General features: G+C 56.0%; 1 protein-coding gene across 1 annotated transcript in view; it reads left to right on the top strand.

Moving 5' to 3' along the window:
- Window positions 1–24,047, top strand: part of ZAN (zonadhesin) — a 34,863-nt gene extending 10,816 nt beyond the window's left edge. The window contains exons 14-45 of the mRNA XM_043456540.1: window positions 112–296; window positions 2,578–2,719; window positions 2,880–2,996; window positions 3,485–3,609; window positions 3,802–3,947; window positions 4,784–4,927; window positions 5,285–5,392; window positions 5,495–5,664; window positions 6,721–6,923; window positions 8,216–8,357; window positions 8,632–8,879; window positions 9,106–9,286; window positions 9,515–9,626; window positions 10,015–10,109; window positions 10,413–10,589; window positions 12,092–12,300; window positions 12,563–12,707; window positions 13,000–13,244; window positions 13,336–13,500; window positions 13,706–13,830; window positions 14,146–14,438; window positions 17,574–17,785; window positions 18,240–18,381; window positions 18,711–18,958; window positions 20,034–20,163; window positions 20,350–20,524; window positions 20,820–20,996; window positions 21,236–21,375; window positions 21,751–21,950; window positions 22,051–22,189; window positions 22,715–22,855; window positions 23,938–24,047. Coding sequence (XP_043312475.1) covers window positions 112–296; window positions 2,578–2,719; window positions 2,880–2,996; window positions 3,485–3,609; window positions 3,802–3,947; window positions 4,784–4,927; window positions 5,285–5,392; window positions 5,495–5,664; window positions 6,721–6,923; window positions 8,216–8,357; window positions 8,632–8,879; window positions 9,106–9,286; window positions 9,515–9,626; window positions 10,015–10,109; window positions 10,413–10,589; window positions 12,092–12,300; window positions 12,563–12,707; window positions 13,000–13,244; window positions 13,336–13,500; window positions 13,706–13,830; window positions 14,146–14,438; window positions 17,574–17,785; window positions 18,240–18,381; window positions 18,711–18,958; window positions 20,034–20,163; window positions 20,350–20,524; window positions 20,820–20,996; window positions 21,236–21,375; window positions 21,751–21,950; window positions 22,051–22,189; window positions 22,715–22,855; window positions 23,938–24,047 — 5,291 coding nt within the window. The remainder of the gene's footprint in view (window positions 1–111; window positions 297–2,577; window positions 2,720–2,879; window positions 2,997–3,484; window positions 3,610–3,801; window positions 3,948–4,783; window positions 4,928–5,284; window positions 5,393–5,494; window positions 5,665–6,720; window positions 6,924–8,215; window positions 8,358–8,631; window positions 8,880–9,105; window positions 9,287–9,514; window positions 9,627–10,014; window positions 10,110–10,412; window positions 10,590–12,091; window positions 12,301–12,562; window positions 12,708–12,999; window positions 13,245–13,335; window positions 13,501–13,705; window positions 13,831–14,145; window positions 14,439–17,573; window positions 17,786–18,239; window positions 18,382–18,710; window positions 18,959–20,033; window positions 20,164–20,349; window positions 20,525–20,819; window positions 20,997–21,235; window positions 21,376–21,750; window positions 21,951–22,050; window positions 22,190–22,714; window positions 22,856–23,937) is intronic.
- The last annotated feature ends 2,258 nt before the right edge of the window (window positions 24,048–26,305 follow it).

The raw sequence follows: 26,305 nt of genomic DNA, 5'->3' as shown, positions 1-26,305 counted from the left end.
AGTAACATGGCTCTACTTCCTTGAGAAGAATGGTGGTGGGGTGGGGGGTTGCCGGGTAGAGGGGAGACAAGAGAAAAGCTGGGGGTTTAATGGAGGCTGGTTTCCCCTCAGCCATGTGCCCCCCGAATGCCCACTACGAACGCTGTGCCTGCCCAGCGTCCTGCCAGAGCCCCAAGCCCACCTGTGGTCTCCTTTGCAAGCCTGGCTGTGTCTGCAATTCAGGCTTTCTGTTCAACGACTCCCGCTGCATTAATGCCTCTTCCTGCAATTGCTTCTACAATGAAAATTACTACAAGGTGAGACCTGGGGCTGTCCACTTCCCCAGAGGGAGACTGTGAGCCGAAGCCCTGGGGTCTGGCGCCGCCTGCTCTCCAGTTTGGCATAAATTTGGATCCACGGGACATTCTCACGGGGTCAGCTCTCGGGCAGTGATGACCTGGTGCTGGAGTCTTTCACTCATAGTTCCCCAGCCAGGGATTGAACCCTCAACCCTTGCAGTGGAGGCGCAGAGTCTTAACCACTGGACCGCCAGGGAAGTCTGGCGGCATGTGGTTTTTGATGGTCACTCTGTTCACACAATAAATATTTGTTAAGCAGTCACTTTGGCCCAGCCTGACTCTAGACTGTGCGAAAGATCCTGTCTTCCTGAGGCCCTGTCCTCGGTGCTCCTGGAAGCTTTGAAATTTTTGTATTTCTCCATCCTGTACAGGCAGCCATGATGCACTAGACCCTAGACCAGCCAGCTATTGCAGGGCCCTTATCTCCATCCTGAGGAAAGTCATGGGTCCCTGTGTATACGGAGAGCCCCGGACACTGAGTACATTCAGGCATTTTCAGGGCAGAATGAAGCATTCCAGAACCTTCTTCCAAAGGAACTTGCAGGGAATTCTCTGGTTGTCTAGTGGTTAGAACTCGGCACTTTCACTGCCAGGGCCCTGGGTTCAATCCCTCATTGGGGAACTAGAGATGTAGCCAAAACAAAACAAACGAACAAGGAATTTGCAGATTCTGATAGGATCCGTCAAAGGAGAGGTGATACTAGTCTTGTCTCTCCTAATTGATTGCCCCTGGGCGCCCCCAGAGTTTCTGGAGGCTGCTGGCCAGTGCTGTTCAGAAGGGACAGATACAAGCCTCATATGGCACTTATGTGTCCTAATAGCCACCTTTAAAAAAAGGATGGGACTTCCCTGGTGATCCAGTGGTTAAGACTTCACCTTCCAATGCAGGGGGATGTGGGTTCAATCCCTGGTCAGGAAGCTAAGATCCCACAAGCCTTGGGGCCGAAAAAAACAAAGCAAAACGTAAAAAAGGAGTATTGTAACAAATTCAGTAAAGACTTTAAAAATGGTCCACATCAAAAAAAAAATCTTGAAAAAAAACAAAGGTACAAGGAAACAGGTTAAATTAACTCCAGTCATCTACCTATTTCAACAGGTAATTAATATTTATTAATGAGATTGTTTATGTACCTTTTTTTTAATCCAATGAAGTCTTCAAAATTCAATGTGTATTTCACACTTAGAGCCGATGTCAATCTGCACCCGCTACATTTGAAGAGCTCAGTGGCCAGATGTGGGCTATTGGCCTTTTGGCCATTATATTAGACAGAGCTGCCGAGAGTCAGGCTGATCTGAGTTGCAGCCTGGCTCTGGCACTTGTTTACTGAGTGACCCTAGGCAAGGTTCTCTCTTGACCTCTTCAAATCTGTTTCCATATCTATAAAATGCGCACAATGAGATTTTTTTACCTCATGTGGTTGCTGTGAAGATGAAATTAGGTCCTAATACAGACCAGTTACTTAAATGTTAATTATTATTGTTAGCAATTTATGATGAATATAGTCAACCTATTAAATAAAAGTGCAGTCAGCTACTCATTATTGAATAGTACGTCTTCTCAGCTCTGGGGTTCTTCCCATGGAGCATCAGAGTTCCTGCTCGTCTCCTTGAGGGTTTACTTCCTCCTCCAGCCCTCTTAACCTGTCTCCCGGGTGTCCCTGCGTCAGTGTTGGGATAAGCTTCAGCTGTAGCTGGGATAGAACCATCTGGTGATGTCAGAACCATCAGCACCAGGCATCTCTTCCCTCTGCCCCAGGAAACACATATGGATTTATGTTCACTTATAAATGCAATAAACATAATTGGGTACCTTTAACCCTCTTGGCATTAGGGTCACCATGAATAGGGCAGGTCCACATTCTGGGGGAGACTGAAGGAAGTATTCATTAAATGAGAACTCTTTGCCAGGCACTGTGCTATGTGTTGGAGCTAAGATAGCAAGTAAAGATGGACACAGTCCCTTGTGGGGGAGCTTATCAAATAATCACAAAAATTAATATAAAAGTGTGGTTGTGTTAAGTCCTGGGAGGGAGAAGTACCCACAGCTAGTTGGGGTGGTCTGGAAGGTCTTCCTGAGAAGGTAGCCACCCTTGAGCTGAACTCTGCTGGTTGTATGGGAATGGTTTAGATGGCGGGAAGGGGGACAGGCTCCAACACGGCATGTGCAAAGGGCCTGGGGCGAGCAGGAGTCTGAACAAGGTAAGTGGTACCCTTGTAACCCCAGCCCCCTCGCTCTCAGTCAGGGACGGAGTGGTTCAGCCCCAACTGCACAGAACATTGCCGCTGCCAGCCTGGCAGTCAGATAGAGTGCCAGCCCTACACGTGCGGGACACACACCGTGTGTCAACTGAAGCATGGCCAGTACGGATGCCACCCCTACGGTGAGACCCCTCAGGCTCTCCCCGCCTGTCCCCACGGGTGTGACACTGGGGTCCCCATCCCTTCCTTGACCAGGGGAGCTGGGACCACTAGGTGGGTGAGGTGGCCGTGGCGCCTGGCCTGGCAACCCAGCTTCACGCATCCCCCATGTCCCCTCGGCAGGCACTGCCACCTGCTTCGTCTATGGAGACCCTCATTACTTCACCTTCGACGGGAGGTACTTTAACTTCATGGGCAAGTGCACCTACGTCTTGGCCCAACCCTGCGGCAACTCGACAGGTAGGACCCTGGGGGTGCCTCCCCTCCTCGTCCCCACGGCCTGGCCGTGGAGCCCGAGGTCGGGAGAGCTGGGCCTGGGAGCGCATGGGCCGGCGGGGCAGGGCCAGAGCTGACGGCGGGGCAAGATGGGAGCGGACCGACTGTAGAGTGGGGGGTGAGAGGCCCACCGGCACGCAGGACCAGACCACGGGGCGAATGCAGGTTAAGACCCCTCTCGGCGCCAGTTGCTTCCTTGGCCTGCTTGGACTGAGGGCGGGCCCGGCAGCAGACACCCCCGCTGGCCGGGGTAGGCCGGCTTCCCCGGGGCACGGCAGTCCCAGGCTGTTCCGGAGGACACCCCCACTCCCGCTGGGGTCCTGCCTCCCCTCTGGCTTTCTCCCCACAGAGTCGGGTGGGGGCGCCCCCCCTCCCCCGTGGGGGCTCAGAAATGTTTCTGGAATGAGCGAGCCCGCTGGCGTTCTCCCCTGACCCCTCCTCTGCCGGCCCAGAGCCCTTCTTCAGGGTGACGGTGAAGAACGAGGAGCGAGGACAGGAGGGCGCGTCTTGCCTGAGCAAGGTCTCCGTGACCCTGTCGGAAACCACCATCACCCTGCTCAAGGGCCGACACACGCTGGTAAGGCCGTCCTCCGCTCAGCCCCCTGCGGCTGCCGCCGTGGCCTCATCCGCCCAGCTCCTCCAGAGCGTTCCGCGTGGAGCCGAAGAGGTCACGAGCGTGGCATGGGGTTGTGAGAGTCAGCTGGGGGGGTCCTCCTTGACCCCCGGATCTGTCTCATCTCCTCCCTCGGCACCCCCTCCCGCCTTCCAGGTTGGGGGTCAGCGAGTCACCCTCCCGGCCATACCTTCTGAAGGCGTCTTCTTGACTCCAAGCGGGCGGTTTGTGCAGCTGCAGACGGCGTTCGGTCTGCGGGTGAGATGGGACGGTGACCAGCAGCTGTATGTGCGTGTGCCCAGGTGAGGGGGCGACCCAGGGAGGCAGCTGCCACTCCTGCCACTCTGCCCCTCCCTCCCTCTCGGGGACTCTCCCACCCCCCTTCCCCTGCCATCCCCGGGCGTTCATTCTCAGTTGTGGGTAGGAAACACCTAGCTCCACCGGCAGGCCTCCTTTTGGTTGCAGAGGGGGAGGAAATGCTTTTAGGGCCGTGGGATAATAGCAGGATATATACACAAGGCTTCAGGAATGTTCTAGAAGGAGTTGCTAATGAGCCATGGGAGCCTTCAGAACAGTGGTCTCTTGACTGCAGTCTTCACAGATGAGTCGATTCCCCAGATGTCCAAACAAGGGAAAGAAAGACTTGACAGAAATAGTGGAGGCTTCCCTGGTGGTCCAGTTGTTAAGACTTTGCACTTCCAATGCATGGGGCACAGGATCGATCCCTGGTTGGGGGACTGAGATCCTGCATGCTGCTTGGTACAGGCGAAAAATTTAAAAAAAAATTTTTTTTTTTCAGTAAAAAGAAGAAATAGGGAATAGTAATTGCAAGGGATTGCAAGTAATTGAAAGACATTCCAAAAGTGGAATGTCTTAGGGCCAGCAAGAAGTGTGCCATGACTGGAAGATGGGGTGTGAGCAGAAGACTGGGAGGAGTGGAGACGTGAAATGGCTTAAGGGCGAGAGCTTGAAGTCCTGCGGCCTGGTGCCTGGCGTGGAGCTCTGGTTCCCTGTCTGCACCTCTTGGTCCGCAGCCTGCCTGGTGCCCATGGCCTCCCCCGACCCCCACCCCTCTGAGGTCCCTCAGATGATGGAGACCCTTACTCTCCACTAACACCCTTCCTTCCCCGGCCCGCAGCACCTTCTCCAGCAAACTCTGCGGTTTCTGTGGCAACTATGATGGCGACAGTAGCAACGACAACCAGAAGCCGGATGGCAGACCAGCACAAGATGAGAAGGAGCTGGGTAACAGCTGGCAGACCTCGGAGGATGAGGACCAGGCGTGAGGACCTCCCCGCCCCCCACTCCGCTCTCCTGCTCCTTTGCCCCTTCGAAGAACCAAGAACCCTGACCGGCATCACTCCTGTTCTGCCCTCTCTGTATGCCCCCACGTCTGTCTTTCTCCTGGATCTGGTTCCCTGCAAAGTTCACCGCCACCACGTTCACCCCACCCTCACCATCAGTGGTCCCCAGGCGATTCTGAGCAGCCCCGCCTCCTGCTTGCGGGCCCCGTTTTCCCACCTCTTGGCGTTCAGATGTTGTCCACTAGGGGGCGTCGAGAGCGGGGAGACTGCCCGGGCAGGGAGGGGATGGAGGCGAGCCTCGGTCCTTAAGGCTTGTGGGGGTGAGTCTCTTCCAGGTGCCAGGAGAATCAAGCGTCTCTCCCATCTTGCAATACTGACCTGAAGAACACACTGTCGGGGCCGGAGTACTGCGGACGGCTCGCGGTCGATTACGGAGCCTTTCAGTACATAGTGGGGGGGAGCAGGAGGGCCGTGCCCGGGCCCATCAAAATGGGAGGAACGAGGTTCCGTCCTCTCATCCCTTCTGACCTGGCCTCTCTCCCTAGGGCCTGCCTGCCTCACCTCAAGGTCTCTTCCTTCTACGACAACTGCATGCTTGACATGTGCAACTTCCAGGGGCTGCAGCAGATACTGTGTGCCCACATGTCGGCCTTGACTGAGACCTGCCAGGAGGCCGGCTATGCGGTGAAGCCCTGGAGGGGACCCCAGTTCTGCCGTGAGTCGTGCGAAGATGCGGGGCCCCTTTCTTCACGCACACATCAGAGGGCTGGGGGCTTCTGAGAGTGGTGGCACAGGCCAGGGGGTTAGGGGGGGCAGCACCCGGTGTAACCCCTTCACCCCTACACAAGGACCAGGAAATCCGCAGAGTCGGAAACCTCCCCTGAGAAAATCACACGGTCACCTGCACACTCAGGAAGGCTTCCTGGGATTTCCTCCCAGCTGTGGATTTTCCAGGCAGTATTTTCACTCTAGGGCTTCCCTGGTGACTCAGACGGTAAAGAGTCCACCTGCAATGCAGGAGACCTGGGTTTGATCCCTGGGTCTGGAAGATCCCCTGGAGAAGGGAATGGCAACCCACTCCAGTGTTCTTGCCTGGAGATTCCCATGGACAGAGGAGTCTGGTGGGCTACAGTCCATGGGGTCACAAAGAGTCAGACAGACACGACTTAATGACTCAACAACAACATTTCCACCCTGGGTTCAGCTTGGTTTTGTTACGTCTGATCTGGGCCTGGAGTACACTCTGACCTTTTTTATTTCTGTTAAAGTCTTAATTAAAGTTCTTTGGGAAAATATTTTTTAAAAAGAAAGAGACGAAAAAAAAAAGAGAGAGAAAGAAACCCTCCCAACGACCTGAGGATATGGGTGTGAGAGCAAGGCACCCCAGGTGGAGTGGTATACACGTAAAATGCAGACTGGTGGGTAAGAGGGTGCCCTACAGCCCCCAGTCCGGCCCAGCTTCCTGGGGGGCCTGCTTGAACACCTTGGTGGGGCCACATGGGTTCTGACTGCTCCCCTGGGGCCTGCCTACCCGGCAGAGCTGCTGAGGCTCCTGGTGGGTCTGCTCCCGTGGTCCTGCCTCTTGGCACCTCCCTGCAGGGCCCCCTCCTGGCCCAGGGGGTGGAGGCTGAGTTTCTTGGTGGTTTCTCCCAGTTCCTCTCTTCTGGAGATCAGGCTGAAGCCTCTGGCCATGGGCCTTCTGAGCTCTAGGCTGGGAACCACCTCTTTCGTCTTCTCCCCACCCTGCCTCACCTGTGCTCCCCTCCACCAGCGCTGGCCTGCCCACCCAACAGCAGATACACCCTGTGTGCCAAGCTGTGCCCTGATACCTGCCATTCCACGTTCTCGGGCATGGCCTGCCAGAACCGCTGCGTGGAGGGCTGCGAGTGCAACCAGGGCTTCGTCCTCAGCGGGCTCCAGTGCGTCCCCCAGTCCGAGTGTGGCTGCCTCGACCCCACGGCCGGCTACTTCAAGGTGAACCGCCGGGGCTGGGCCTTTCTCAGTGCTACAGCCAGAAGGCACTTGTGCGGGTTCTGAAGTCTCTGCCCAGCTCGTGGGCAGGAGACAGGAGACCGGGGGTGGGGGGAGGGGTAGGAGGAGGGCTTAGGTCTAATTCCCCATTTTCTTTCTTCAATTCCAGTACTTTACACCAGAGTCAGCCCAGTCTCCAGCAGAACCTGGGACCCCCAGTTCTCTCCCCTCCCGTCTCCCCTGCCCATCACATCCCTCAGTCACTTCCCTTGTTTCTCATCCTCTGAAGGCCCAGGCGTTTCTGTGTCTCACCTGCACTCTGTCTCCTACGGAGGGTCTCTTTCTCAGTCGCTACCTGGACCCCATCTGAACCATCTTCTCAGAGGCAGTGCTTGAGGCTGGCCCTGGTCCGTGAAACTTCTCTCTTCCTTCTTTGCAAGGCCTGAGGATGAGGTCCATCCAAGCTTTCCACCACCTGATATCCACGGGGCTCTCCCCTACTCAGCGCCGCGTTCCAGGCTGGCCCCCAGAACACTCCTTATCCGCATTTTACTGTTTCAATTTCACCTTCTTTGCAGCCCCCTTTCCCCTGCTTGGCCTCCCAGGCACCACCCGGTTAGCCACCTTCTCCTCCTTTGAGGTCCTGTTGAAATGCTGCCTCCTCCTTGAAGCCCTCCTGATGGCACCCTGATAAGCATCCCTAAACTCTTGCAGCACGTGCCAATGGCAGGAAACACCCTGGGTGCCCTGATGGTCACCTCTGGGTGCATCACGGGCTGGGGCATGGGATCTGTTTGTTTACGTGTTGACTGTCCCCTCTGAACTGTGAGTTCTGTTAGGGCAGGGGCATCGTCCATCTGGTTCATTACTGAATTCCTGACGCCTGGCACAAGGCAGATGATAACTGTATGTTGAAATAGTGGACAGACAAATAATGGAGTGACTGAATGAACGAGCAAATGCCAGAGTTTTGCAACTAAGCCTGGAGTTTTGGGATGACATGAATGCTTCCCAATGAGCAGGCAGTGATCTGAATAGCAGAGCTAAGATGACTTCCTCTTTTAAAAATCATGTCTATTCATGGTGGCACGCTGACTCTCTAGTGGGGCCCGTACTCCAGTGTCTGCAGGCTTTGTGGTTGCTACAGACAGGCTCCGTTGCTTTGCCACATGTGGGATCTCTGTTCCCTGAACTAGGATCGAACCTGCGTCTCTCTGCCTGCATTGCAAGGCAGATTCTTAACCACTGGACCATCGGGGAAGTCCTGACGAGGGGACAACTTCTTTTCCTTCCAGATAGGGGAGCGGTGGTTCAAGCCAGGCTGCAGACGGCTCTGCATCTGTGAGGGCACCAACAGAACTCGCTGCGTGCCATGGCAGTGCCAGGCCCAGGAGACGTGTGGTCGGCAGGAGGGCACCTATGGTTGCCACCCTCAAGGTGAGCCTGGGGGCTGCCCAAGCGACCTTGAGCGGAGGCATGGTCCTGTCCTAAAGCAGAGAGCTGGGGTATAACCAGGGGCTGGGAGGTGATTGCCCGGAGCCAGAACAACGCCTTTAAGAACCCAGACAGGGAGGCTGCAGCAGTCCCTGATCTTGACCTCTCCACGCCTCACCGACCACCTGGATGAGCTGTGGGTACCATCACCGCATGGACTCACCCAGATGGCAGATCAAGGTGAGTGCATCTCTGAACGCCGTCTCCTCGTGCCCAGGGTCGGCCACCTGCACTGTCTGGGGGGACCCCCACTACCTGACATTCGATGGAGCCCTGCATCACTTCATGGGCACCTGCACCTACATCCTCACCCGGCCTTGCTTGTTGAAGTCCCTGGAGAATTACTTCTTTGTGAGCGCCACCAACGAGTTCCGCGGTGGAAACTTGGAGGCCTCCTACGTCAAAGCCGTCCAAGTGCAGGCCTTCGGCATCAGAGTCTGGATGCTCAAAGGCCGCAAGGTCATGGTGCGTGCCTCCGCCTGCCTCCCTGTCCCCACCCCCAGCCCACGTGGCATCTCTCTTCCCTTCCCCCTTGCCTGTAGTTACAGCTGTCCGGCAGACACCGAAACCCCAGTTTCTGAGACACACCCACCATCCCCCGGCTCCCGACCCCCGCCTGCTCCCTGGTCTCTTGCCCGTTGTTATCCTGTCCCCGGAGCCTTTCCCAACCTCGTCCTCCCTACCTCTGCAGCTGGACGGTCGCCAGGTGGCTCTGCCCCTGTGGTTTGCACACGGCCGGATGACCGTGAGGTCCAGTGGCTCCTTTATCCTCCTCTACACGGACTTCGGGCTTCAAGTTCGCTACGACGGGTACCACCTGGTGGAAGTGACCGCTCCCTCCTCCTATGCCGGCCGGCTCTGTGGGATGTGTGGTGAGTTCCCTGGGCACATGCAGGTGGAGCCGGGGCCACGGGCAACCCGAGCCTCTCGGGGTCTTGCTCATCCACACGGGAACAGGTGCTTGGTTGAGGGCGTTGTGTGTGAGGGTGGGCGTGAAGGGAAGCCGAAGATGAAGGAAGAGAAAAGGCTTCTCTTGGAGAGAGGGTGGCCTCTTGGTCCTGGGACCGAGCCTGCGGCCTCTCTGACGGCTCGGCCCCCAGGGAACTACAACAACAACAGCCTGGACGATGATCTGCAGCCTGATAAGAGACCTGCTGTCAACTCCGCGCGCCTGGGGGCCTCCTGGAAGCTAAATGAGTTATCTGAATCTGGGTGAGCCGGGAATGGGGAGAGCGGGGAGCTGGACCTGGGCAGGGAGCTGGGTCAGGGCAGGTGGGGAAGCCTTGGCAGGCAGCCTGGTGGTATCCCCAGTCTCTCCTGGAATTGATGGAAGGTTGTTCTGACCTCCCACACTCCTGCCTGCTGATTTCTCCTGGGCTTCCTGACCTGTCTCTGGGGAAGTCCACCCTGAGATCTAACCTTTCTCCTTCCTGCTCCATCTGCTGACCTTACCACTCAAGGCCCTCGCTCTGTTCTCTCCCACGCTGGTTCCCCTCCCCGCTTCCCTCTCCATGTCTTCTGGGAAGACATGGCTTTTCTCCATGGCTTTTGGGAAGTGTCCTCTGATCCTAAGTCCCTGTCCCTTCCCCTCCTCTGTTAGCTGCTTTGCTGCAGACGCCAGGCCCCCCAGGTGCCTGGAAAAGAATGCAACTGACCCCTGGAGTAAGAACTGTGATATCTTAGTGAATCCTCAGGGTAAGCCACGCAAGGGCCCCTGTTTGCTCCCCCCCCAACCCCCGGGACAGGAGACAGAGGAGGGGGCTGATCATTGAGGGAGGGCGGAAAGGTGAGACAGGAAATAGAGACAGCAAAGGGGATGCGGAGGCAATGGTCACCTGGGGGCGCCGATGGATCTGTGGGTTTTTTTTGCATCTCAGGCAGTAGGTTCTTAATAATCACGGGTTTGGATGGAAGTGGATGTAGACTTTGCCCCAGAGCAGCCTCATGGTTCTGCTTCCTCCCGAGGGTCACTCTCCCCTGCCTTGTTTCATCCACCAGGACCCTTCTCCAAGTGCCACAGGGTGGTGGCCCCGCAGGCCAGCTTCGCCAGTTGTGTGTATGGCCAGTGTGGGACCACGGGTGACGCCTTCACGCTGTGCCGCTCTCTGCAGGCCTACGCGTCCTTGTGCGCCCGCGCCGGCCAGGTCCTCACCTGGCGGAACAGCACCTTCTGCCGTGAGTGACCCAGTGGCGTCCCCTGAGCCCCGCCCTCTCTTCCTCTCCCTCAATTCTGCTGCTCCACTCTCCCCTTCGCAGCCCGGCCCCCAGCCCGCATGGGGGTGCCCTCTGCCCCCTACTCCCCGGTCTCTCGGAGCCCAGCCCCCATCCTCCCCTCGACTCCCTCCACTGGGAGCCCCCATCTGATTTCCACCTCACCAATGGCACTAGTGGTAAAGAACCCCCCTGCCAATGCAGAAGACGTAAGAGATGCAGATAGGGACCTAAGAGACCTGGGTCAGAAGACCCCCTGGAGGAGGGCATGGCAACCCACCTCAGCATTCTTGCCTGGAGAATCCCCATGGACAGAGCAGCCTGGTGGGCTATAGTCCACAGTGTCACAAAGAGTCAGACCTGAAGCGACTTAGCACCACCAAAAAGTTCTGAACTCATTTGGTTACTGTCTCCTTCCCATCTTCCCCAGGTCACTGCTGTGATGACCGTTCTTCCTCGTTCCCAGGAACTCATTTTGTTTTCTTAATTGTAGTAAAATATACAGAACACAAAAATTACCATTGTAACAAATTTTTAAGTGTCCAGTTCAGCAACATTACGTGCATTCACTTTGTCATGCAACCATTATCACCATTGTTTCCAGAACTTTTTCTTCTTCCCAAACTGAAACTCTGTCCCCATTAAACACAGGTCCCCATTCCTCTCCCCCCAGCCCCTGGCAAGCACCATCTACTCTCTATCTCTATGCATTCGAGGACTCTAGAGACCTCGTCTAAGTGGAATCACACAGTATTCATCTTTTTGTGACTAGCTTATCCTAGTATAATGTCTCCAAGTTTCACCCACGTTGCAGCAGGTGCCAGAATTTCCTTCTTTGTAAGGCTGAATCATATTCCACTGTATGGATGGACCCCTTTTTTTGTTAATCCTTTCATCTGACACTTCCAGGAGCACTCTTTAAAAATTTTTTTGTCCTTCTCACCTTGTAGGATCTTAGTTCCCCAGCCAGGGGTTGAACCTGTGCCCTCAGCAGTGAAAGCGAGAAGTCTCAGCCACTGAACCGCCAGGGAATTCTCTCTTAGGAATTCTTTTCTCTAAATCCATTAAAATTTTTTTAAATTAATTTATTTAATTTGGCTGCGCTGGGTCTTCATGGCTGCACAGGTTCTTCTCTAGTTTCGGTGCTCGGGCTTCTCTTTGCGGTGGCTTCTCTCGTTGCAAAGCACCGACTCTAGGGCATGTGGACTTCAGCAGTTGCGGTGGATGGGCTCAGTAGTCATGGCCCCCAGGCTCTGGAACACAGGCTCAGTAGCTGTGGCGCATGGGCTTAATTGCTCCGCGGCACGTGGGATCTTCCCGGATCAGGGATCGAACCCATGTCTCCTGCATGGGCAGGCGGATTCTTGACCACTGGACCACCAGGGAAGCCCTTAGGCGCTCTTCAGTCCCCAAGGTCAAGAGAGCTGGAAATGACTCTTCCTTTCCACACGCAAATCTCTTCTTAGCTCTGAAGTGCCCGTCAGGCAGCAGATACAGCCCCTGCGCTGACCCCTGCCCGGCCACCTGTCTCAGTCTGAGCACCCCATCGTACTGCCCTTCCTCGCTGCCCTGCGCCGAGGGCTGCGAGTGTCAGAGAGGCCACATCCTGAGCGGGACCACCTGTGTGCCCCTCGGCGAGTGTGGCTGCACCAGCCCCGGGAGCGCCTACCACCCGGTGAGAAGCCAGCCTGCAAGGGGGCCTCCGTGAGTTGGGGGCCAGAGGGCTCAGGCCGTGCAAAGAAGTGGGGAGGGGCAGTGCTGGGGGCTGAGGAGCAAAATTCAGAAGCCTGGAGCTTGAGAAAGGCTGGCGACGGCGGCGGGTGGCCTAACGAAGCTGACCTCTTGGGGGCCCTGGGGTGCGGTGTGTCAGGGGGAGGCCTCCGTCCCTCTCCAGCTTCCAAGCTTCTATCGACTCCGCTGATACCCACACCCCACAGGTCGGGGAGAGATGGTACACGGACAACACGTGTTCCCGGCTCTGCACCTGCTCCATCCACAACAACATCTCCTGCCTCCAAACCGCCTGCAAGCCTGGCCAGATGTGCTGGCCCCGCGATGGGCTGATGCGGTGCCGGGGGGCAGGTAGGAGGCCCACCGAGCGTGGAGGAGGACCTTCAGCCACCAGGACTGCCCCTCCGTCCAGGAGGGCTCCTCGGGGTTCACTCATGGCTCCCATGGCAGTCGTGAGCTTGAGATATTATAAGTCTCTCCCGGGCCGAGTGGCACCTGCTCCACGTCCTTGGGTCTTGACTCTTTTCTTTGTCCCCTTCCCTTCTGAGGCTCCCTCTCCTCCACTTCCTTTCCTTGAAGGTGGGGAGAAGGCCTGTTCCTGCTAGAGGCTGGACCACCCCTCAGCCACCTTTCTGTCCTCCAGGGATGGGAGTGTGCCGAATCCAGGACAGGTCCCAGTACATAAGCTTCGATGGCAGTTACCATGCTGTCAGGGGCGCCTGCACTTACGTCTTGGCGAAAACGTGCCACTCCACCATGGACCTGCCTTTCTTCAAGATCAGTGGCAAGAATGGGAAGCAGCAAGACCAACCCCACACTTTCTACCTCCGCACGGTCTATGTGCACGTCTTTAACTCCCTGGTCACCCTGAAGAAGGACCACGCACTGGTGAGCAGGGCGGTGGTTGGGGGAGGACGTGGGCTCTGGGGACGGGGCTCTGGTCCTTCCTGCTGCTCACGGGTCCTGCCTTCCTCTCTAGATCAATGGCACATGGGTCCCCCTGCCCGCGACCTCCCAGATCCGGGGGGTCAAAGTCATTTCCAGGGACGGCTACATGGTGCTCACCATCAGCATTGGGGTGGAAGTCAAGTTTGATGGCAATGGTTTCCTAGAGATCGAAATCCCCAAAGCCTATTATGGAAAGGTGAGGAAAACACCGGGGTCACTTCGTAGGGGCGTCAGCCTGCAGGGAACAGAGTGCCCGACTGGAGAGTGCCCGACTCCCCACAATGGGAAAAAGCTGCAGGGAGGGGGTACCTTTCTCTGCGGAGTGGAAAGGGGGTGCCAACCACAAATGCCCCCTGCCATCCCTGGTGCAGAAGATCCTTCTTTCCCCTCTGCCTACCCAGACCTGTGGCATGTGTGGGAACTTCAACGGTGAGGAAGAGGATGAACTACTGATGCCTAATGACGAGCTAGCCCCGGATGACGTCACGTATGTGGACAGTTGGCAAGATAAGGAGATCGACCCAAAGTAATTATGTTCAAAGACTCTCTGCCTTGGTTTGCATAGGAACGCAAGTTGGGGTTCTAGACCGGATGGCCTACCTGGGGTGGAAAGACTGGAGTGGTCCTCTATGCATATCGCTTGACAGGGGGTGGCATCTGGGTCTTCCTGTCTTGGCTTCAAAACGTGGGAGGAGACTGGGGCCACGTGGAAGGCTGGCCAGAGCCCAGGCCTGCTTCCCAGTGAAGACAGGAGGGGTCTAGAGGGTGGTTTGGGAGCACCAAGTCGTTTTCATAGATGAAGCCGTGGCTGTCCCTGTGATGACCCCCTTTCCCTTCCTAGTTGCCGAGATGATGACAAGATCAAAGAAGAATCGGAGGAGGAGCCAGAAACAGCCTGCCAGCCAGCTGACCTAGAGAGAGCCCAGGAGCAATGCCGGGCAGTCTTTCAGACTCCGGGCTGGGCAAGGTGTGCCAGCCGCGTGATCCTCAGTCCCTTCTTGGTCAAATGCACCGACAGCCTCTGTGAGTTTGGAGGCCTGAGCAGCGCCCTCTGCCAGTCTCTGCAAGCCTTCTCGGCCGCCTGCCAAGCCCGGGGCATCAGGCCTCCCATCTGGAGAAACAGCAGCTTCTGCCGTGAGTGTCCCCTCCGGCCACCCCCAGACTGCTCCCAAACCTTCTTTTCATCTGTGTCTCTCTCTCTCTTTTTAAAAAATATGAGTTTGGTACTTCTTTAAAAAAAATTATTTTTATTTTTATTTATTTGATTGTACCAGGTCTTAGTTTCGGCCTGCTGGATCTTTAGCTGCAGCCTGGGGGATCTGGGCTTCCCTGGTGACTGAGACAGTAAAGAATCTGCCTGCAGTGCAGGAGACCTGGGTTCGATTCCTGGGTTGGGAAGATCCCCTGGAGGAGGGCATGGCAACCCACTCCAGTATTCTTGCCTGGAGAATCCCCATGGACAAAGGAGCCTGGTGGGCTACAGCCCATGGGGTCGCAAAGAGTCGTACACGACTGAACGACTAAGCGCACACACACGTGGGATCTAGTTCCCTAATCAGGGATCAAGCCCCAGCTCCCCTGCTTTGGTGGAGTGGAGTCTCAGCCACTGGACCACGGGAAGGCCCCCATCTGTGGAGCTCTGAAAGCTCCTCCATTCTTCTTTTTGGCATTTCTTGACCTATTTCTGGCCTCATTTTCTCTGATGTGGACCATTTACAGTAAGCTCGTAGCCGGTGCCCCCTATCACAGGATGGCACAGGCTGCTTCTCAGCACTGTCGTTCCAAAGGAAATGTGACCATGTTACACCCGTGAGCCATTGTGCCTGCAAGTCCGAGCTCCTCTCTGGGATGTTTGAGATCCTGTGAGCTGTCCACCCCCAACTCCCCCTGTTACTTGTGCCCTGGCATCACCTGCAACAAACCGTCCTGTTCCCCACGTGGGCCTCGCTTTCCCACACCCCTCCCTGCCTTTATACACACCCTTCCCTGCACCCCAAAAGTTCTTTCTTCTTCTCTCCTGGCAGATTCCAAGGCATCCTCTCTAACTCTTTCCTTTAAAAATTTTTTAAAAAATTATTATTCACGTACTATATTCTTCTACCCTTTAAAATTATATAATTCGGGGATTTCCCTAGTGGTTCAGGGGTTAAGATTCCACTACAGGGAGTGTGGGTTCGATTCCTGCTCAGGGAACTAAGAGCCCACATGCCACATGACGCACAAAGGAAAAAAAAGTATATAATTCACAAATTTTCATTATCTTCACGAGGTTATACAACCAGCACTGCTATTTAATTTCAGAACTTAAATTTTAAAACAGTAAAGTGTTTTTTTCATATGTGCTGCATTCCTATGGTTCAAAAATTTTTTAAGTATTAAAAGATTCCCAGTGAAAAGTCTCTTTTCACCTTGACTCCAGGGGCCCAGGCCCCAGCCTGCTCTTATCCGCATCTGAGTATTTTTCCAAAAGTCTTTTCTTTCTGCACATACAAACAAATGCGAATTTATTTTCCATATTTTCTTACAAAAAACAGACAGGACACAGTCGTTTGTACTTCATTATTTTTCACTTGGCTGCCCTTCCTCGTCAGATATGTAAAAAGCATCCTTACTCTCTTTTGCAAACACGTCATAATTCCTTTATCATAGTTTAACTAGTCTTCTCTTGATGGACTTCCTAGTTGTTTCCAGTCTTTGGCTATTGCAAACAGTGCTGCAATGCATAACCTTACTCAGATGCAATTTTCTGTGTGTGTGTCTCTTATCTGTAGGATAAATTCCTAGCAGAGGAATTGTTGGATCGAGGATTGTGTGGATTTATGCTTTTGAGAGATCTTGCCAAATGGCCTTCCATAGAGGTTGAGGCATTTACATTCCCACCAGCAACACATGAGACTGCCCATTTCCCCACAGCCTCGCCAACACAGAGTATTATCATGCTTTTGGATTTTTGCCAATCTGATAAGTGAAAGATAAAAAGAGTCTTAATTTGTATTTTTCCTATTATGAGTGAGGTTGTGCATTCTTTCATACATTCAGGAGCCGTTTGGATTTCCCTTCCTGTGATTTCTTCCTACCTATTCACCATTTTTCCACTGGTCTGTTGCCCTTTATTGAAATATTTTATAGATGCCCTTTGTCTGCTACAGAGAGTAGCCAGCCCTTCATTAGTGCTATGAGTCACACAGTTTTTTCCATGTCTTTTTTTTTTTCATCTCTGACTTTTTTTTCTTTTTTACCATGCAGAAATATATATATATATATGTATTAACGAGGTCAAATATAACAGTCTTTGTTTTACGGCTTCTGCATTTTGAGCCCCAGTTACAAACGCCTTCCCTACTTTGAAGTTAAAAAAATTTGCCTACATTTTGCCCTAGCAATTGAATGGTTTCTTTTTTTGCATATTTAAATATTTTGATCCATGGGGATGTATCCTGGTGTGTAGGGTGAGAACTCAATCAACTTCATGTTTATTTTTTCCCAGTGTTATTAAATGACCAGTCTCTTTTTCCACTGACTCAAATGTCACGCTTTATATTAAATTCCCATGTGTATTTGAGTTCCTCTTTGGGCTTTTTCTCCTCTTCCACTGCTCCATTTAGCTTCATTTACTAGCAACACAATGTTGTGATCATTGAGAGTTTAAGTAGTGTTTGGATTTCTGGCAGGGACATTTAGTTTTTTTTTTTGTTTGCTTTGGTTTAGAGTTTTCCCAGCTTTTTTGGTTTGTTTATATCCTCATCTCCACTTTAATGTCATCTTTCCCTATTAAAAAAAATCCTGTTGGTATATTTTATTGCTATCATATTAAATGTGCAGATTATCTTAGGGAGGGAATTCCTGGGCAGTCCAGTGGTTAGGACTACAGGGTGCACAGGTTCGATCCCCAGTTGGGGAGCTAAGACCCCGAATGTGGCTTGATGTGGCCTAATAACGGTAATAAAATTAATTTAGGAAGAACTGACATCTCCATGTTGTGGACTCTTGCTGTCTGTGAACGTTTCCATTTGTTTGCAATTACTTCTGCTCCAAAGGCTTTATCTAGCTCCCCCCAGCAGAGTGAGTCCCTTCCTGCCCTGGGCTCCCATCACTGCCGGTACACAGGCCAGTCACATGCTTACTGCCCAGATGCACCAGGGTCGCGCTGCGCCTGCGGCCTGACCTCCGGCTCCCATGCCAAGATGGGAGGACCATCCTCACTCTATTCTGTCCTCGGGGCCACCACGGAGCCCACGCTCAGTCCGCGTTTCTCCCCCACCCTTCCAGCTCTGGACTGCCCCACCCACTACGTCTACACCAACTGCTTTCCCCACTGCCCCCCGACCTGTGACAACCCGGAAGGCCGGTGCAAGGGCTCCAGTGGTCCCTCCATCTGCCAGGAGGGCTGCGTCTGTGAGCCCGGCTACGTGCAAAAGCAGCGGCGGTGTGTGCCCAGGAGTCAGTGTGGCTGCCGGGACGCCCGGGGCAGAGACCTCCCCGTGAGTGGGGAATGGGAATAGGGGTGCAGGGGGGGCCACCCACACACCTTCAGGATGCCGCCTTCCCCTGGCCTGTGCCGCTGCGGCTGGCCCTGGGTGTGAAGGCTGGTGGTCGGGCTGGGTGGCCTCCTGCCAGGACTGGGGTGGAGGCTGTGTGTGGTTTGGATGTGAGGACTGAGGCATGGTAGAGTGGCCTTGGTCTGAAGATCTTGGTGGTACCCCTCATGAGTCACAGTTTCCTGAGTGACCTCAGTTTCCTCATCTGGAAGATGGGTTCAGCAGTACCTCCTGAGTCCCTAGCGCAGTGCTCTAGGGACAAAGGGTGGGATGGCACTGGGGCTGCCTCTGGCCTGTGCCAAGTGAGCCTTCAGACCCTGGGCTTAGACTGAAGTCGTCGCGGAAAGAGAGCTGGCCCTTCCCGCCTCACTCCTCGTTCTTCCCGCGGCGTCTGCAGGAGGGTAACGCCTGGTTCTCCAGCAGCTGCTCCCAGAGGTGTACCTGCAGGGCGGGAGCCATTCAGTGCCGGCCCTTCGCCTGCCCCGCGGGCTCCCAGTGCAAGACGGACGAGGACGGCAAAGAAATCTGCAAACCCCACAGTAAGGGGGCCCTCGGGAGGTGCAGTAGGGGGGCGCCCAGGCTGGGGAGAAGGGGCTGCCGACATAGACAGAGGTGGGCTCTCACCGCTCACCAGCTCCCCGATCGCCTGCAGATTCTCTCTGGGATCTACCTTCAGGGCCAAAAAAGGGAAGCAGGCAAGGGAGCTCCTCTCAAGCTGGGAGAGGGAGAAGGTGGAAAAATCAAGTTCACGGGGAGCCGGGGGCTAAGACGGAAGGGAACAGGAGGCACCGGGGCAGGTGGGTGAGGGGCCCTGGGGCCGTTCCATCGGGCCAGGCCATTCCTGCTCAGCACTGGCTCTTCTTGGCAGAGTCGGAGCGATGCACAGTTTATGGGGACCCCACTTACCGCACGTTTGATGGCCTCGGCTACCGTTTCCAGGGCCGCATGACCTACTATCTGGTCAAGACCGTGGACGTGCTCCCCAATGGGGTGGAGCCCTTCATCGTGGAGGGACGCAACAAGATGTATGCGTCTCACACCCCTGTTTTCCTGCACGAAATCATCGTGATGGTCTACGGCTACACGGTCCAGCTCCAGCACGAACTGGAGCTTATCGTAAGACCCGGACCAGGCAGGGTGGGTGGGGGGAGGCAGGTCGGTCCAGGAGAGGCCACTGGGAGCAGGTGAAGCCAGGGCTGCCCGTTCCCTGGGAGGGTCCCGGCAGAGGCTGCCTAGTTGTAGAAATCAGAATCAGTGTTGCACTCACCTTCTTGGGAGCCCAAGGTGGGCAGGAGGATTTCAGGTAAGGTGGGGGAGAGACAGGGCAGTGGGGAGAAGGTAAGATGCAATAGCCAGTCTGAAGAAGCACCAGGGGTGCCCACCTGCCAGTTGTTTTTTGTTTTTTGTTTTTTTGCAAAGAAAGGGGCTGCAACAGGAGCAGACCTCAGAGAGGCTTTTGGAGTTCGGGATAGTAAAGCTTCCTGGGGTGTCCTGTTCTCGGGAATGATGGAACCGCAAGGTCCCGAGATGCGCGGAGAAGCGGAGCCCAAAACAGCAAAGAGTCACCTTTTAAAATATAATTGTATTTATTCATTTAGTTGTGGCTGCACTGGGTCCTCGTTGCTGCACACGGGCTTTCTCTAGTTGTGGTGAGCGGGGCTACTCCTCGTTGCGGTGCTCAGGCGTCTCATTGCGGTGGCTTCTCTTGTTGCACAGCACAGGCTCCAGGAGCTTGGGCTTCAGTAGCTGCCGCACATGAACGCGGTAGCCGAGGCTCCCGGGCTCTAGAGCCCAGGCTCACTAGCTGTGGCGCACAGGCTCGGTCGCTCCGTGGTATGTGAGGTCTTCCCAGACCAGGAATTGAACCCACGCGACGCTCGTGGGAAAGAACTTGCTTGCCAGTGCAGGTAGACATAAGAGACACGGGTTCGATCCCTGGGTCAGGAAGATCCCCTGGAGAAGGGCATGGCAACCCACTCCAGTATGCTTGGCCTGGAGAATCCCATGGACAGAGGAGCCTGGTGGGCTGCAGTCCACGGGGTCGCACAGAGTCGGACACGACGGAAGCAACTTAGCACGCACGCACGCACTCCTGCATTGGCAGGTGAATTCTTTACCACTGAGCCACCGGGGGAGGCCTGAGAGTCACCTTGATTCAGGCTTCCCTGCGGCTCCCATCTGTCTCCTCCAGGTCAACGGTCAGAAGGTGACCGCCCCCTATGAGCCCGTCGACCAGCTGCGGGTCTCCCTACGAAGTGATCGCCTGTTCGTGATCACAGACTTTGAACTGGTGGTCAGCTTCAACGGAAAGAACAACGCAGGTGCCTGAGCGTGGGAACCAGAGGGCCAAAGGGAACGTTCCTGGGAAGTGGGACAGGCTGGGCTCCGTGACAGGGACCCCTGCCTGCGAGCAAGGCCTCAAGCTCCAGGAGATGACCCAGGAGGGCTGGGGAGGGACGAGGTGTGGCGTGGGGGGGGGTCTCACTCCGGGGCCCCTCCTCCCGCAGTGATCTCCCTGCCTGTCACTTACCGGAAGCTTGTGCTCGGCCTGTGCGGCAACTGCGACCAGAACAAGAGGAATGACTTCATGCTGCCCAATGGGGCTGTCACCCAGAACCTCCTTGCTTTTGGCAACAGTTGGGAGGTAAAGATGACCGAGGGAAGCTTCCCCCGCGTCTCAAGGTGAGAGGGCTGGGGCTCAAAGCAGGGAGGCCCTGACCCGGGCGGTAGCGGGTGCGGCCGGCCAGAGTGGGCATGAGCGCCAACCTAAAATCTGTCCACACAAGCTCACTTGCACTTGCTCAGCAGAGGAGGAGCCCCGAGGCCGAGGGCTCAGACGGGCCTGATTCTTCTCATCCCGTCACATCTTACCTCTCCCACTGACTGCGGGGCACCGGCCCTGTGGATCCCAGCCTGTGCCCGGGCCCTCCCCTCCCCGGTGGTGGGCTTCACCTGTGTCTTCACTGTCTCTGCCCAGGGCCGTACATGAGGAGGAGGTGACAGAAGAAGCGGCGCTAGGCTTTCGTGGTATGTCGGGATGCCACCCGGAGGAGCTGCAGCTCATCAACCGCACCCAGGCGTGTGGGGTGCTGGTGGACCCCGAGGGGCCCTTTGCTGCCTGTCACCAGACTGTGGCCCCCGAGCCCTTCCTGGAGTGAGTCGGGGACCTGAGACCCTGTATCCAGCTCCTCGGCCTGTTCTCTGACTGGCTGTCTGTTGGGCACAATTCTGTCCGTAGTACCTTGTCACACGCACGCACACACGCACACACATCCCCACAGCACGCCGGCCTCCTTTCCGATGGGGCTTCCAGGGCCTCTTCTGCAGGTCTGGGCCTCCTGGCCTCCCTCCCCCTCTCTCACAGCCCCCCACCTGTCCCTGCCATCCCCCCAGGCACTGTGTGTCTGACCTGTGTGCCGCCCGCGACCCCAAGGAGCAGGAGGAGCTGCGTTGCCAGGTCCTCAGCGGGTACGCCATCATCTGCCAGGAGGCGGGCGCCACCCCGGCCAGCTGGCGGGACCACACCCACTGCGGTGAGGCCCTGACCTGCCCCAGCAGCTGGCCCCTGACCCCCTCGGCTCTTTCCACCCCCTGTTCCTCTCTGGGCCTCCACGGCTGCCCCCACCTTGGCTTTCTGTCTTGGTTCCCCCGGGCCTACTCTCCCCCTTGTCAACGTCCTCCCGACGGAACCCCTTCTCTGCCCTCACCCCCGTCACCCCGTCCCCCTCCTTTCTGCCAAGGCCCACCTTTGATCCTCCTCATGAGCTAGTGTCACAGACGAAAAGACTCACGAAGCCGGTCCTCCCCGCCTCTAGCAAGCTCTGTGCTCTGTTGGGTGACCTTCTTCTCCATACCTGGGGGGCCTGCCCCTGCTCAGCCACCTTCTGACTATGACTGTGTCCCCGCAGCCTTGTCATGTCCAGCCAACACGGTCTACCAGAGCTGTATGACCCCCTGCCCGGCCTCCTGTGCCACGCTGGCAGCCCCCCGGGGCTGCACGGGCCCCTGTGTGGAGGGCTGCGCCAGCCTCCCGGGCTACGTCTACAGCGGAGCCCAGAGCCTCCCCCTGGCCCGCTGCGGCTGCACGGACAACGGCATCTACTACCAGGTCTGGAAGCGGGAGGCCCCGGGGGAGTGCAGGCGCGAAAGGACAGCCCGCCCTGGAGGCCAGGCAGACCCCCCGCTTCCCGGGCCTTCTCCGTCTCCAGCAGGGTGACGGCTTCGTGAACGACGACTGCTCCCAGCGCTGCACCTGTGCGCGCACGGGGCTCCTGCTATGTGAGCCCCTCGGCTGCGGCCCTGGGGAGGTCTGCACCTTGGGGAACCTCACTCGTGGCTGCTTCCGAGGTGAGCCGGACGGCCCTCGGCGTTCAGCTGCCCTGATCCCCTGCGGGGGCGGGGGAAGGGGGAAGCCCCTGGACCCGGAACAAACCAGCTCTCCCAGTCCTGTCCCTGGGACGACCCCACCTCATCAAGGTCAGGACGCTCCTGCTATTTCATCTTCCTCTCTCTCTCTCTCTCTCTCTCTCTCTCTCTCTCTCTCTCTCGGGAGGGACAAGGCAGAGACTCAGCCTTCCATGAGCCTCTGCTCTCTGCTCTGCACTAGTGTCTCAAGACCTCCTTTAGTCCTTACTCAGTGCTTGGGGTGAGCATAGCATTCCCACATTATAGGGTAAAGAAAATGGAGTTCAGAAGAGGGTAAGCAGTTTCCCCAGATCTCAGGGGTATAGAGCCAGGACTGGAAGCCCGGCCAGCGGACCCCAGCGAATCTCTCAGGGAGAAATTCTTCCCTAGCGTCCCAGCCCCCAGGCCCCTCTCCCTGGCTCTGAGTGTCCTCCCAGAAGCCCCTCCCACCCGCTTCCATCCTTGCAGACAGCCCGTGCCTACAGAACCCCTGTCAAAATGACGGGCGGTGCCGGGAGCAGGGAACCCACTTCACCTGTGAGTGCGAACCTGGTTACGGGGGAGACCGCTGCACGGAGCCGCGGGATGTACCTCCCCCCAAAGAGCCAGGCAAGAGCTTCACCCCAGACCTGTATCCTCACAAGCTCCTCACCTTCCCCACCAGCAATGGCCGCAGAATAAGTCGGTGTATATAAGATTAACCTACAGTATCTATTATAGATGTATGCGTGTGTGTGTGTCTTAGTTGCTCAGTCGTGTCCGACTCTTTGTGACCCCATGGATTAGAGCTTACCAGGCTCCTCTGTCCATGGGATTCTCCAGGCAAGAATACTGGAGTGGGTTGCCATTCCCTTCTCCAGGGGATCTTCCCAACTCAGGGATCGAACCTGGATCTCCCTCATTGCAGGCAGATTCTTTACCATCTGAGCCACCAAGGAAGCCCATAGATGTATAGTAGATAGTGTATTGTCAATGTCTTATATTACTATATAAGATGTAATAATATAATATTTAGATATGATCCCTAAAGATTAGCAGGATCAGTATCCTCAAAGAATCTCAGAGTCCCTATGCCCTACCCGGCACTCTGGAATCTTCTCTCTGACCCTGAGCTCCCCACTTCTATGATCTGTATGCCTCGCCCTGCTGTTGTTCCCGTCTCTTGTGTCCCTCTGAGCCTTCCTGGTACCTTTTATCAGTTTTCTCCATCCCAAACTATAATTCCCATGTGCCTCTGCACCAGCAATTCTCTGACTGTATCCTTGTGCCTAAGATCGGGTTGGGGCAAGGTTGTCTGTGGGACTCAGCCCCAGAGACATGGATTTGGTAGGTCTCGGTGGGGCCCCAGGATGCCTGAATTTTTTCACAAGCTCCCAGGTGACTGATGGAAGTGATACCAGGGCTACTCTTGGAGAAGCACTGGCCCAGCTGGTACCCTGGACTCTGGGGGACCAGCTGGGTGAACATCCTCCTGAAGGGTTTGTGGGAGTTGTGTGTCTGCCGAGAGCAGGAGGGCGGCATCAGGTCTTGAAAGCCCTGGGAGTGGCGTGGCGGCTTCCTGGAGGGAGAGCCAGGACCCAGAGATGTGCAGGGAATGCAGTCCCTCCAGGGTGGCAGCTGAGGGCCGGAAGGGAGTGTCCCCCCCCACCTCTTCTTATCCCACACCCCTATTTCTGTTCCCCGCACCCCAGAAGCATCCAACTTTGCCTCCATCCTGTTGCCATTGCTGGTGCCCATGGTGGTTATAGTGCCCGCGGCAGTGACCAGAGAATGCATTTCCAGGAAGAAAAGGAGGAGGTGAGTTTCTGGAAAGGGGCAGAGGCGGGCCGGCTGGTGGGGGAGCAAACATGGGGAGTGGGTGCTGACCTTCATCACTCGTGTCTGTTCGCCACTCCCTCTAGGGAGAAAATGCAGAGCCAGACCAGAGACAAGCCTCCGGGTACGGGTGAGCCCCAGCCCCACGGCCCGCAGCTTTGGCGCCCGGCCTGAGGCTGCCTCTTATCCACGTCTTCTCTTTTTTCCCTCAGATTTTAGTCCAGAGCACGCCCTCAGAGTTGCTCAGTTCTGAGTTGTCCACAGAAAAAGGAGAGATAAAATTATTTATTTTTGAGACATGACTTTCCACGTGATTCTGGTGGAGGAAGGGTCTGTGAGGTGGACCTTGGTGGGGAGAATAGAAGGGAGACGCGGGCCCGGGGACCTAAGGCTGGATGCTCCAGAAAGTGTCCACAGGGAGGGGAACCGAGGTCTGAGGATGTAAGGGGCTCTCTGTCCCTTAGACAAAGTCACGTGAGGGGCTTCGGGGATGCAGGAGAAAAGAGGTCAACCCAGGAATCCTGGTTCTTGTAGAACTTGGCCTCTGAGCTTCCCACCTGGGTAAGTGAAAGGTGATCCTGAGGTTTTATGTTTCCAATGATGAGATTAAAGCTCTGGGCAGAGGCTCAGGATGGGAAATGTGGCTTTTTCCAAAGGGTGAACCGGTCTGTGACCCAAAGGGCCTTGGGGTTGCTATGGTAACTGAAGATGGGGGCTGAGGCCTGGCTTGGGAGGAGCTTGGGGCTCCATCCTACTAGGAGTGACCGGCTCACCTCAGCCAAGGGCCAAAGTGCAGACACGCCCGCCCTGAGCCCCACGCCTCATGCCTCCCACCAGGCAGGTCCTGGGGGAGGGGGCTGGGAGCAGAGGTCCTGCTCGGGCTCTAAGAAGAAAAGGAAGGCTGCCCACTGGGCTCAGATGTGAGATACCAAAGACAAGGGATGCCGAAGCAGGCAGGACCCTGGGTTCTAGAAAGGAATCCTTACTCTGTCCTCCAAATGAGCCCAGTGGCCACCTTCATGTGGCTGACCCAAGGAAGCGAGACCCAAGTTGGTTGGGGAAAGGGCTCCAAGAAGGAAGGGGTGCCCCTGGCCAGGTCACCCTGCCTCTTAGCTGGATGGAGCAGCTCACACTCTGGAGCTGGGCTGGTCATGTTTAAACATACCTGAGCATCACGGGACTCCCAGCGGCATGCCTGGCACCCCCCCTTGTCCCCCCGCACTGACCTCCGTTTTCCTGCTCTTTGACCCTTTGCCTCTCTGTTCTTCATCTGTGTCCGGCTCCCCTGACCTCTGACCCACCTAAGGTCTCCTTATCTAGCCTGGATGTCTGGTTGGCAGGGGGAGGTGGCCTGGACCAGCATCCTAAGTCCTCAGCAGGATAGAGTCCCACCCATCCTGTTAGAGGTACAAACATGAGCCATGTCATCAAGGAAGGCGACAGAGGATTCCAGAGAATATTAGATTCCCAAAGGCAGTAGTAGAGGCAGGAAACGGGACAGGACCACTCCTGGAGGCTTCCTGGGCTGGGAGGGGCAGAAGCTGGGATTTGGGATCCTATACCAACCGGGGCGAAGCTTCCCTGGTGGCTCAGACGGTAAAGAATCTGCCCGCAATGTGGGAGACCCAGGTTCAATCCCTGAGTTGGGAAGATGCCCTGGAGAAGGGCAAGGCAACCCACTCTAGAATTCTTCCCTGGAAAATTCCATGGACAGAGGTGCCTAGTGGGCTACGGTCCATGGGGTTACTGAGTTGGACACGACTGAACAACTCACACACACCAACCCCAGCACAACAGGGGGCAACTGAGATGCAAAAATGGCAAGGCTGCACCAGCTTGACAAAGCGGGCTGGGTTCAGGCCTGTCCCTGCAGGTGTCCCCTGGGGCGGGCAGGCCGGGAAACTGAACTGAACGTAGTGAGAAAGACATCAGGGAATTGACCCCAGCCTCATCTTCCTGTTCAGGAGGGAGAAGCTAGGGGAAAGATACTCAGGTGCTTTCCCCTCCCTTCCCAAGAGGCTGGGAGAACCTGCCTGGGCAGCATCTTGAAAGGGAGAATTGTCCTCCAGACCCAGCCCAGCATATGTGTCTGTGTGTGTACATACACGTGGGGGGTCCGTGTCCTCCACGCCAGCCTCTGCCCCTCCCCCACAACCAAATGCAGGCACTCCCCCCACTGCCTCTAAACCAACCCCAGCTGTCAACATCTGGCTCACATCTGTCTCCCTCATCTGACGGGGCCTC

This window comes from Cervus canadensis, chromosome 32 (genome assembly GCF_019320065.1).
Source record: "Cervus canadensis isolate Bull #8, Minnesota chromosome 32, ASM1932006v1, whole genome shotgun sequence".
NCBI lineage: Eukaryota > Metazoa > Chordata > Mammalia > Artiodactyla > Cervidae > Cervus > Cervus canadensis.
The sequence above is the reverse complement of the archived record's forward strand: the minus strand, read 5'-3'. Positions and strand labels throughout refer to the sequence as shown.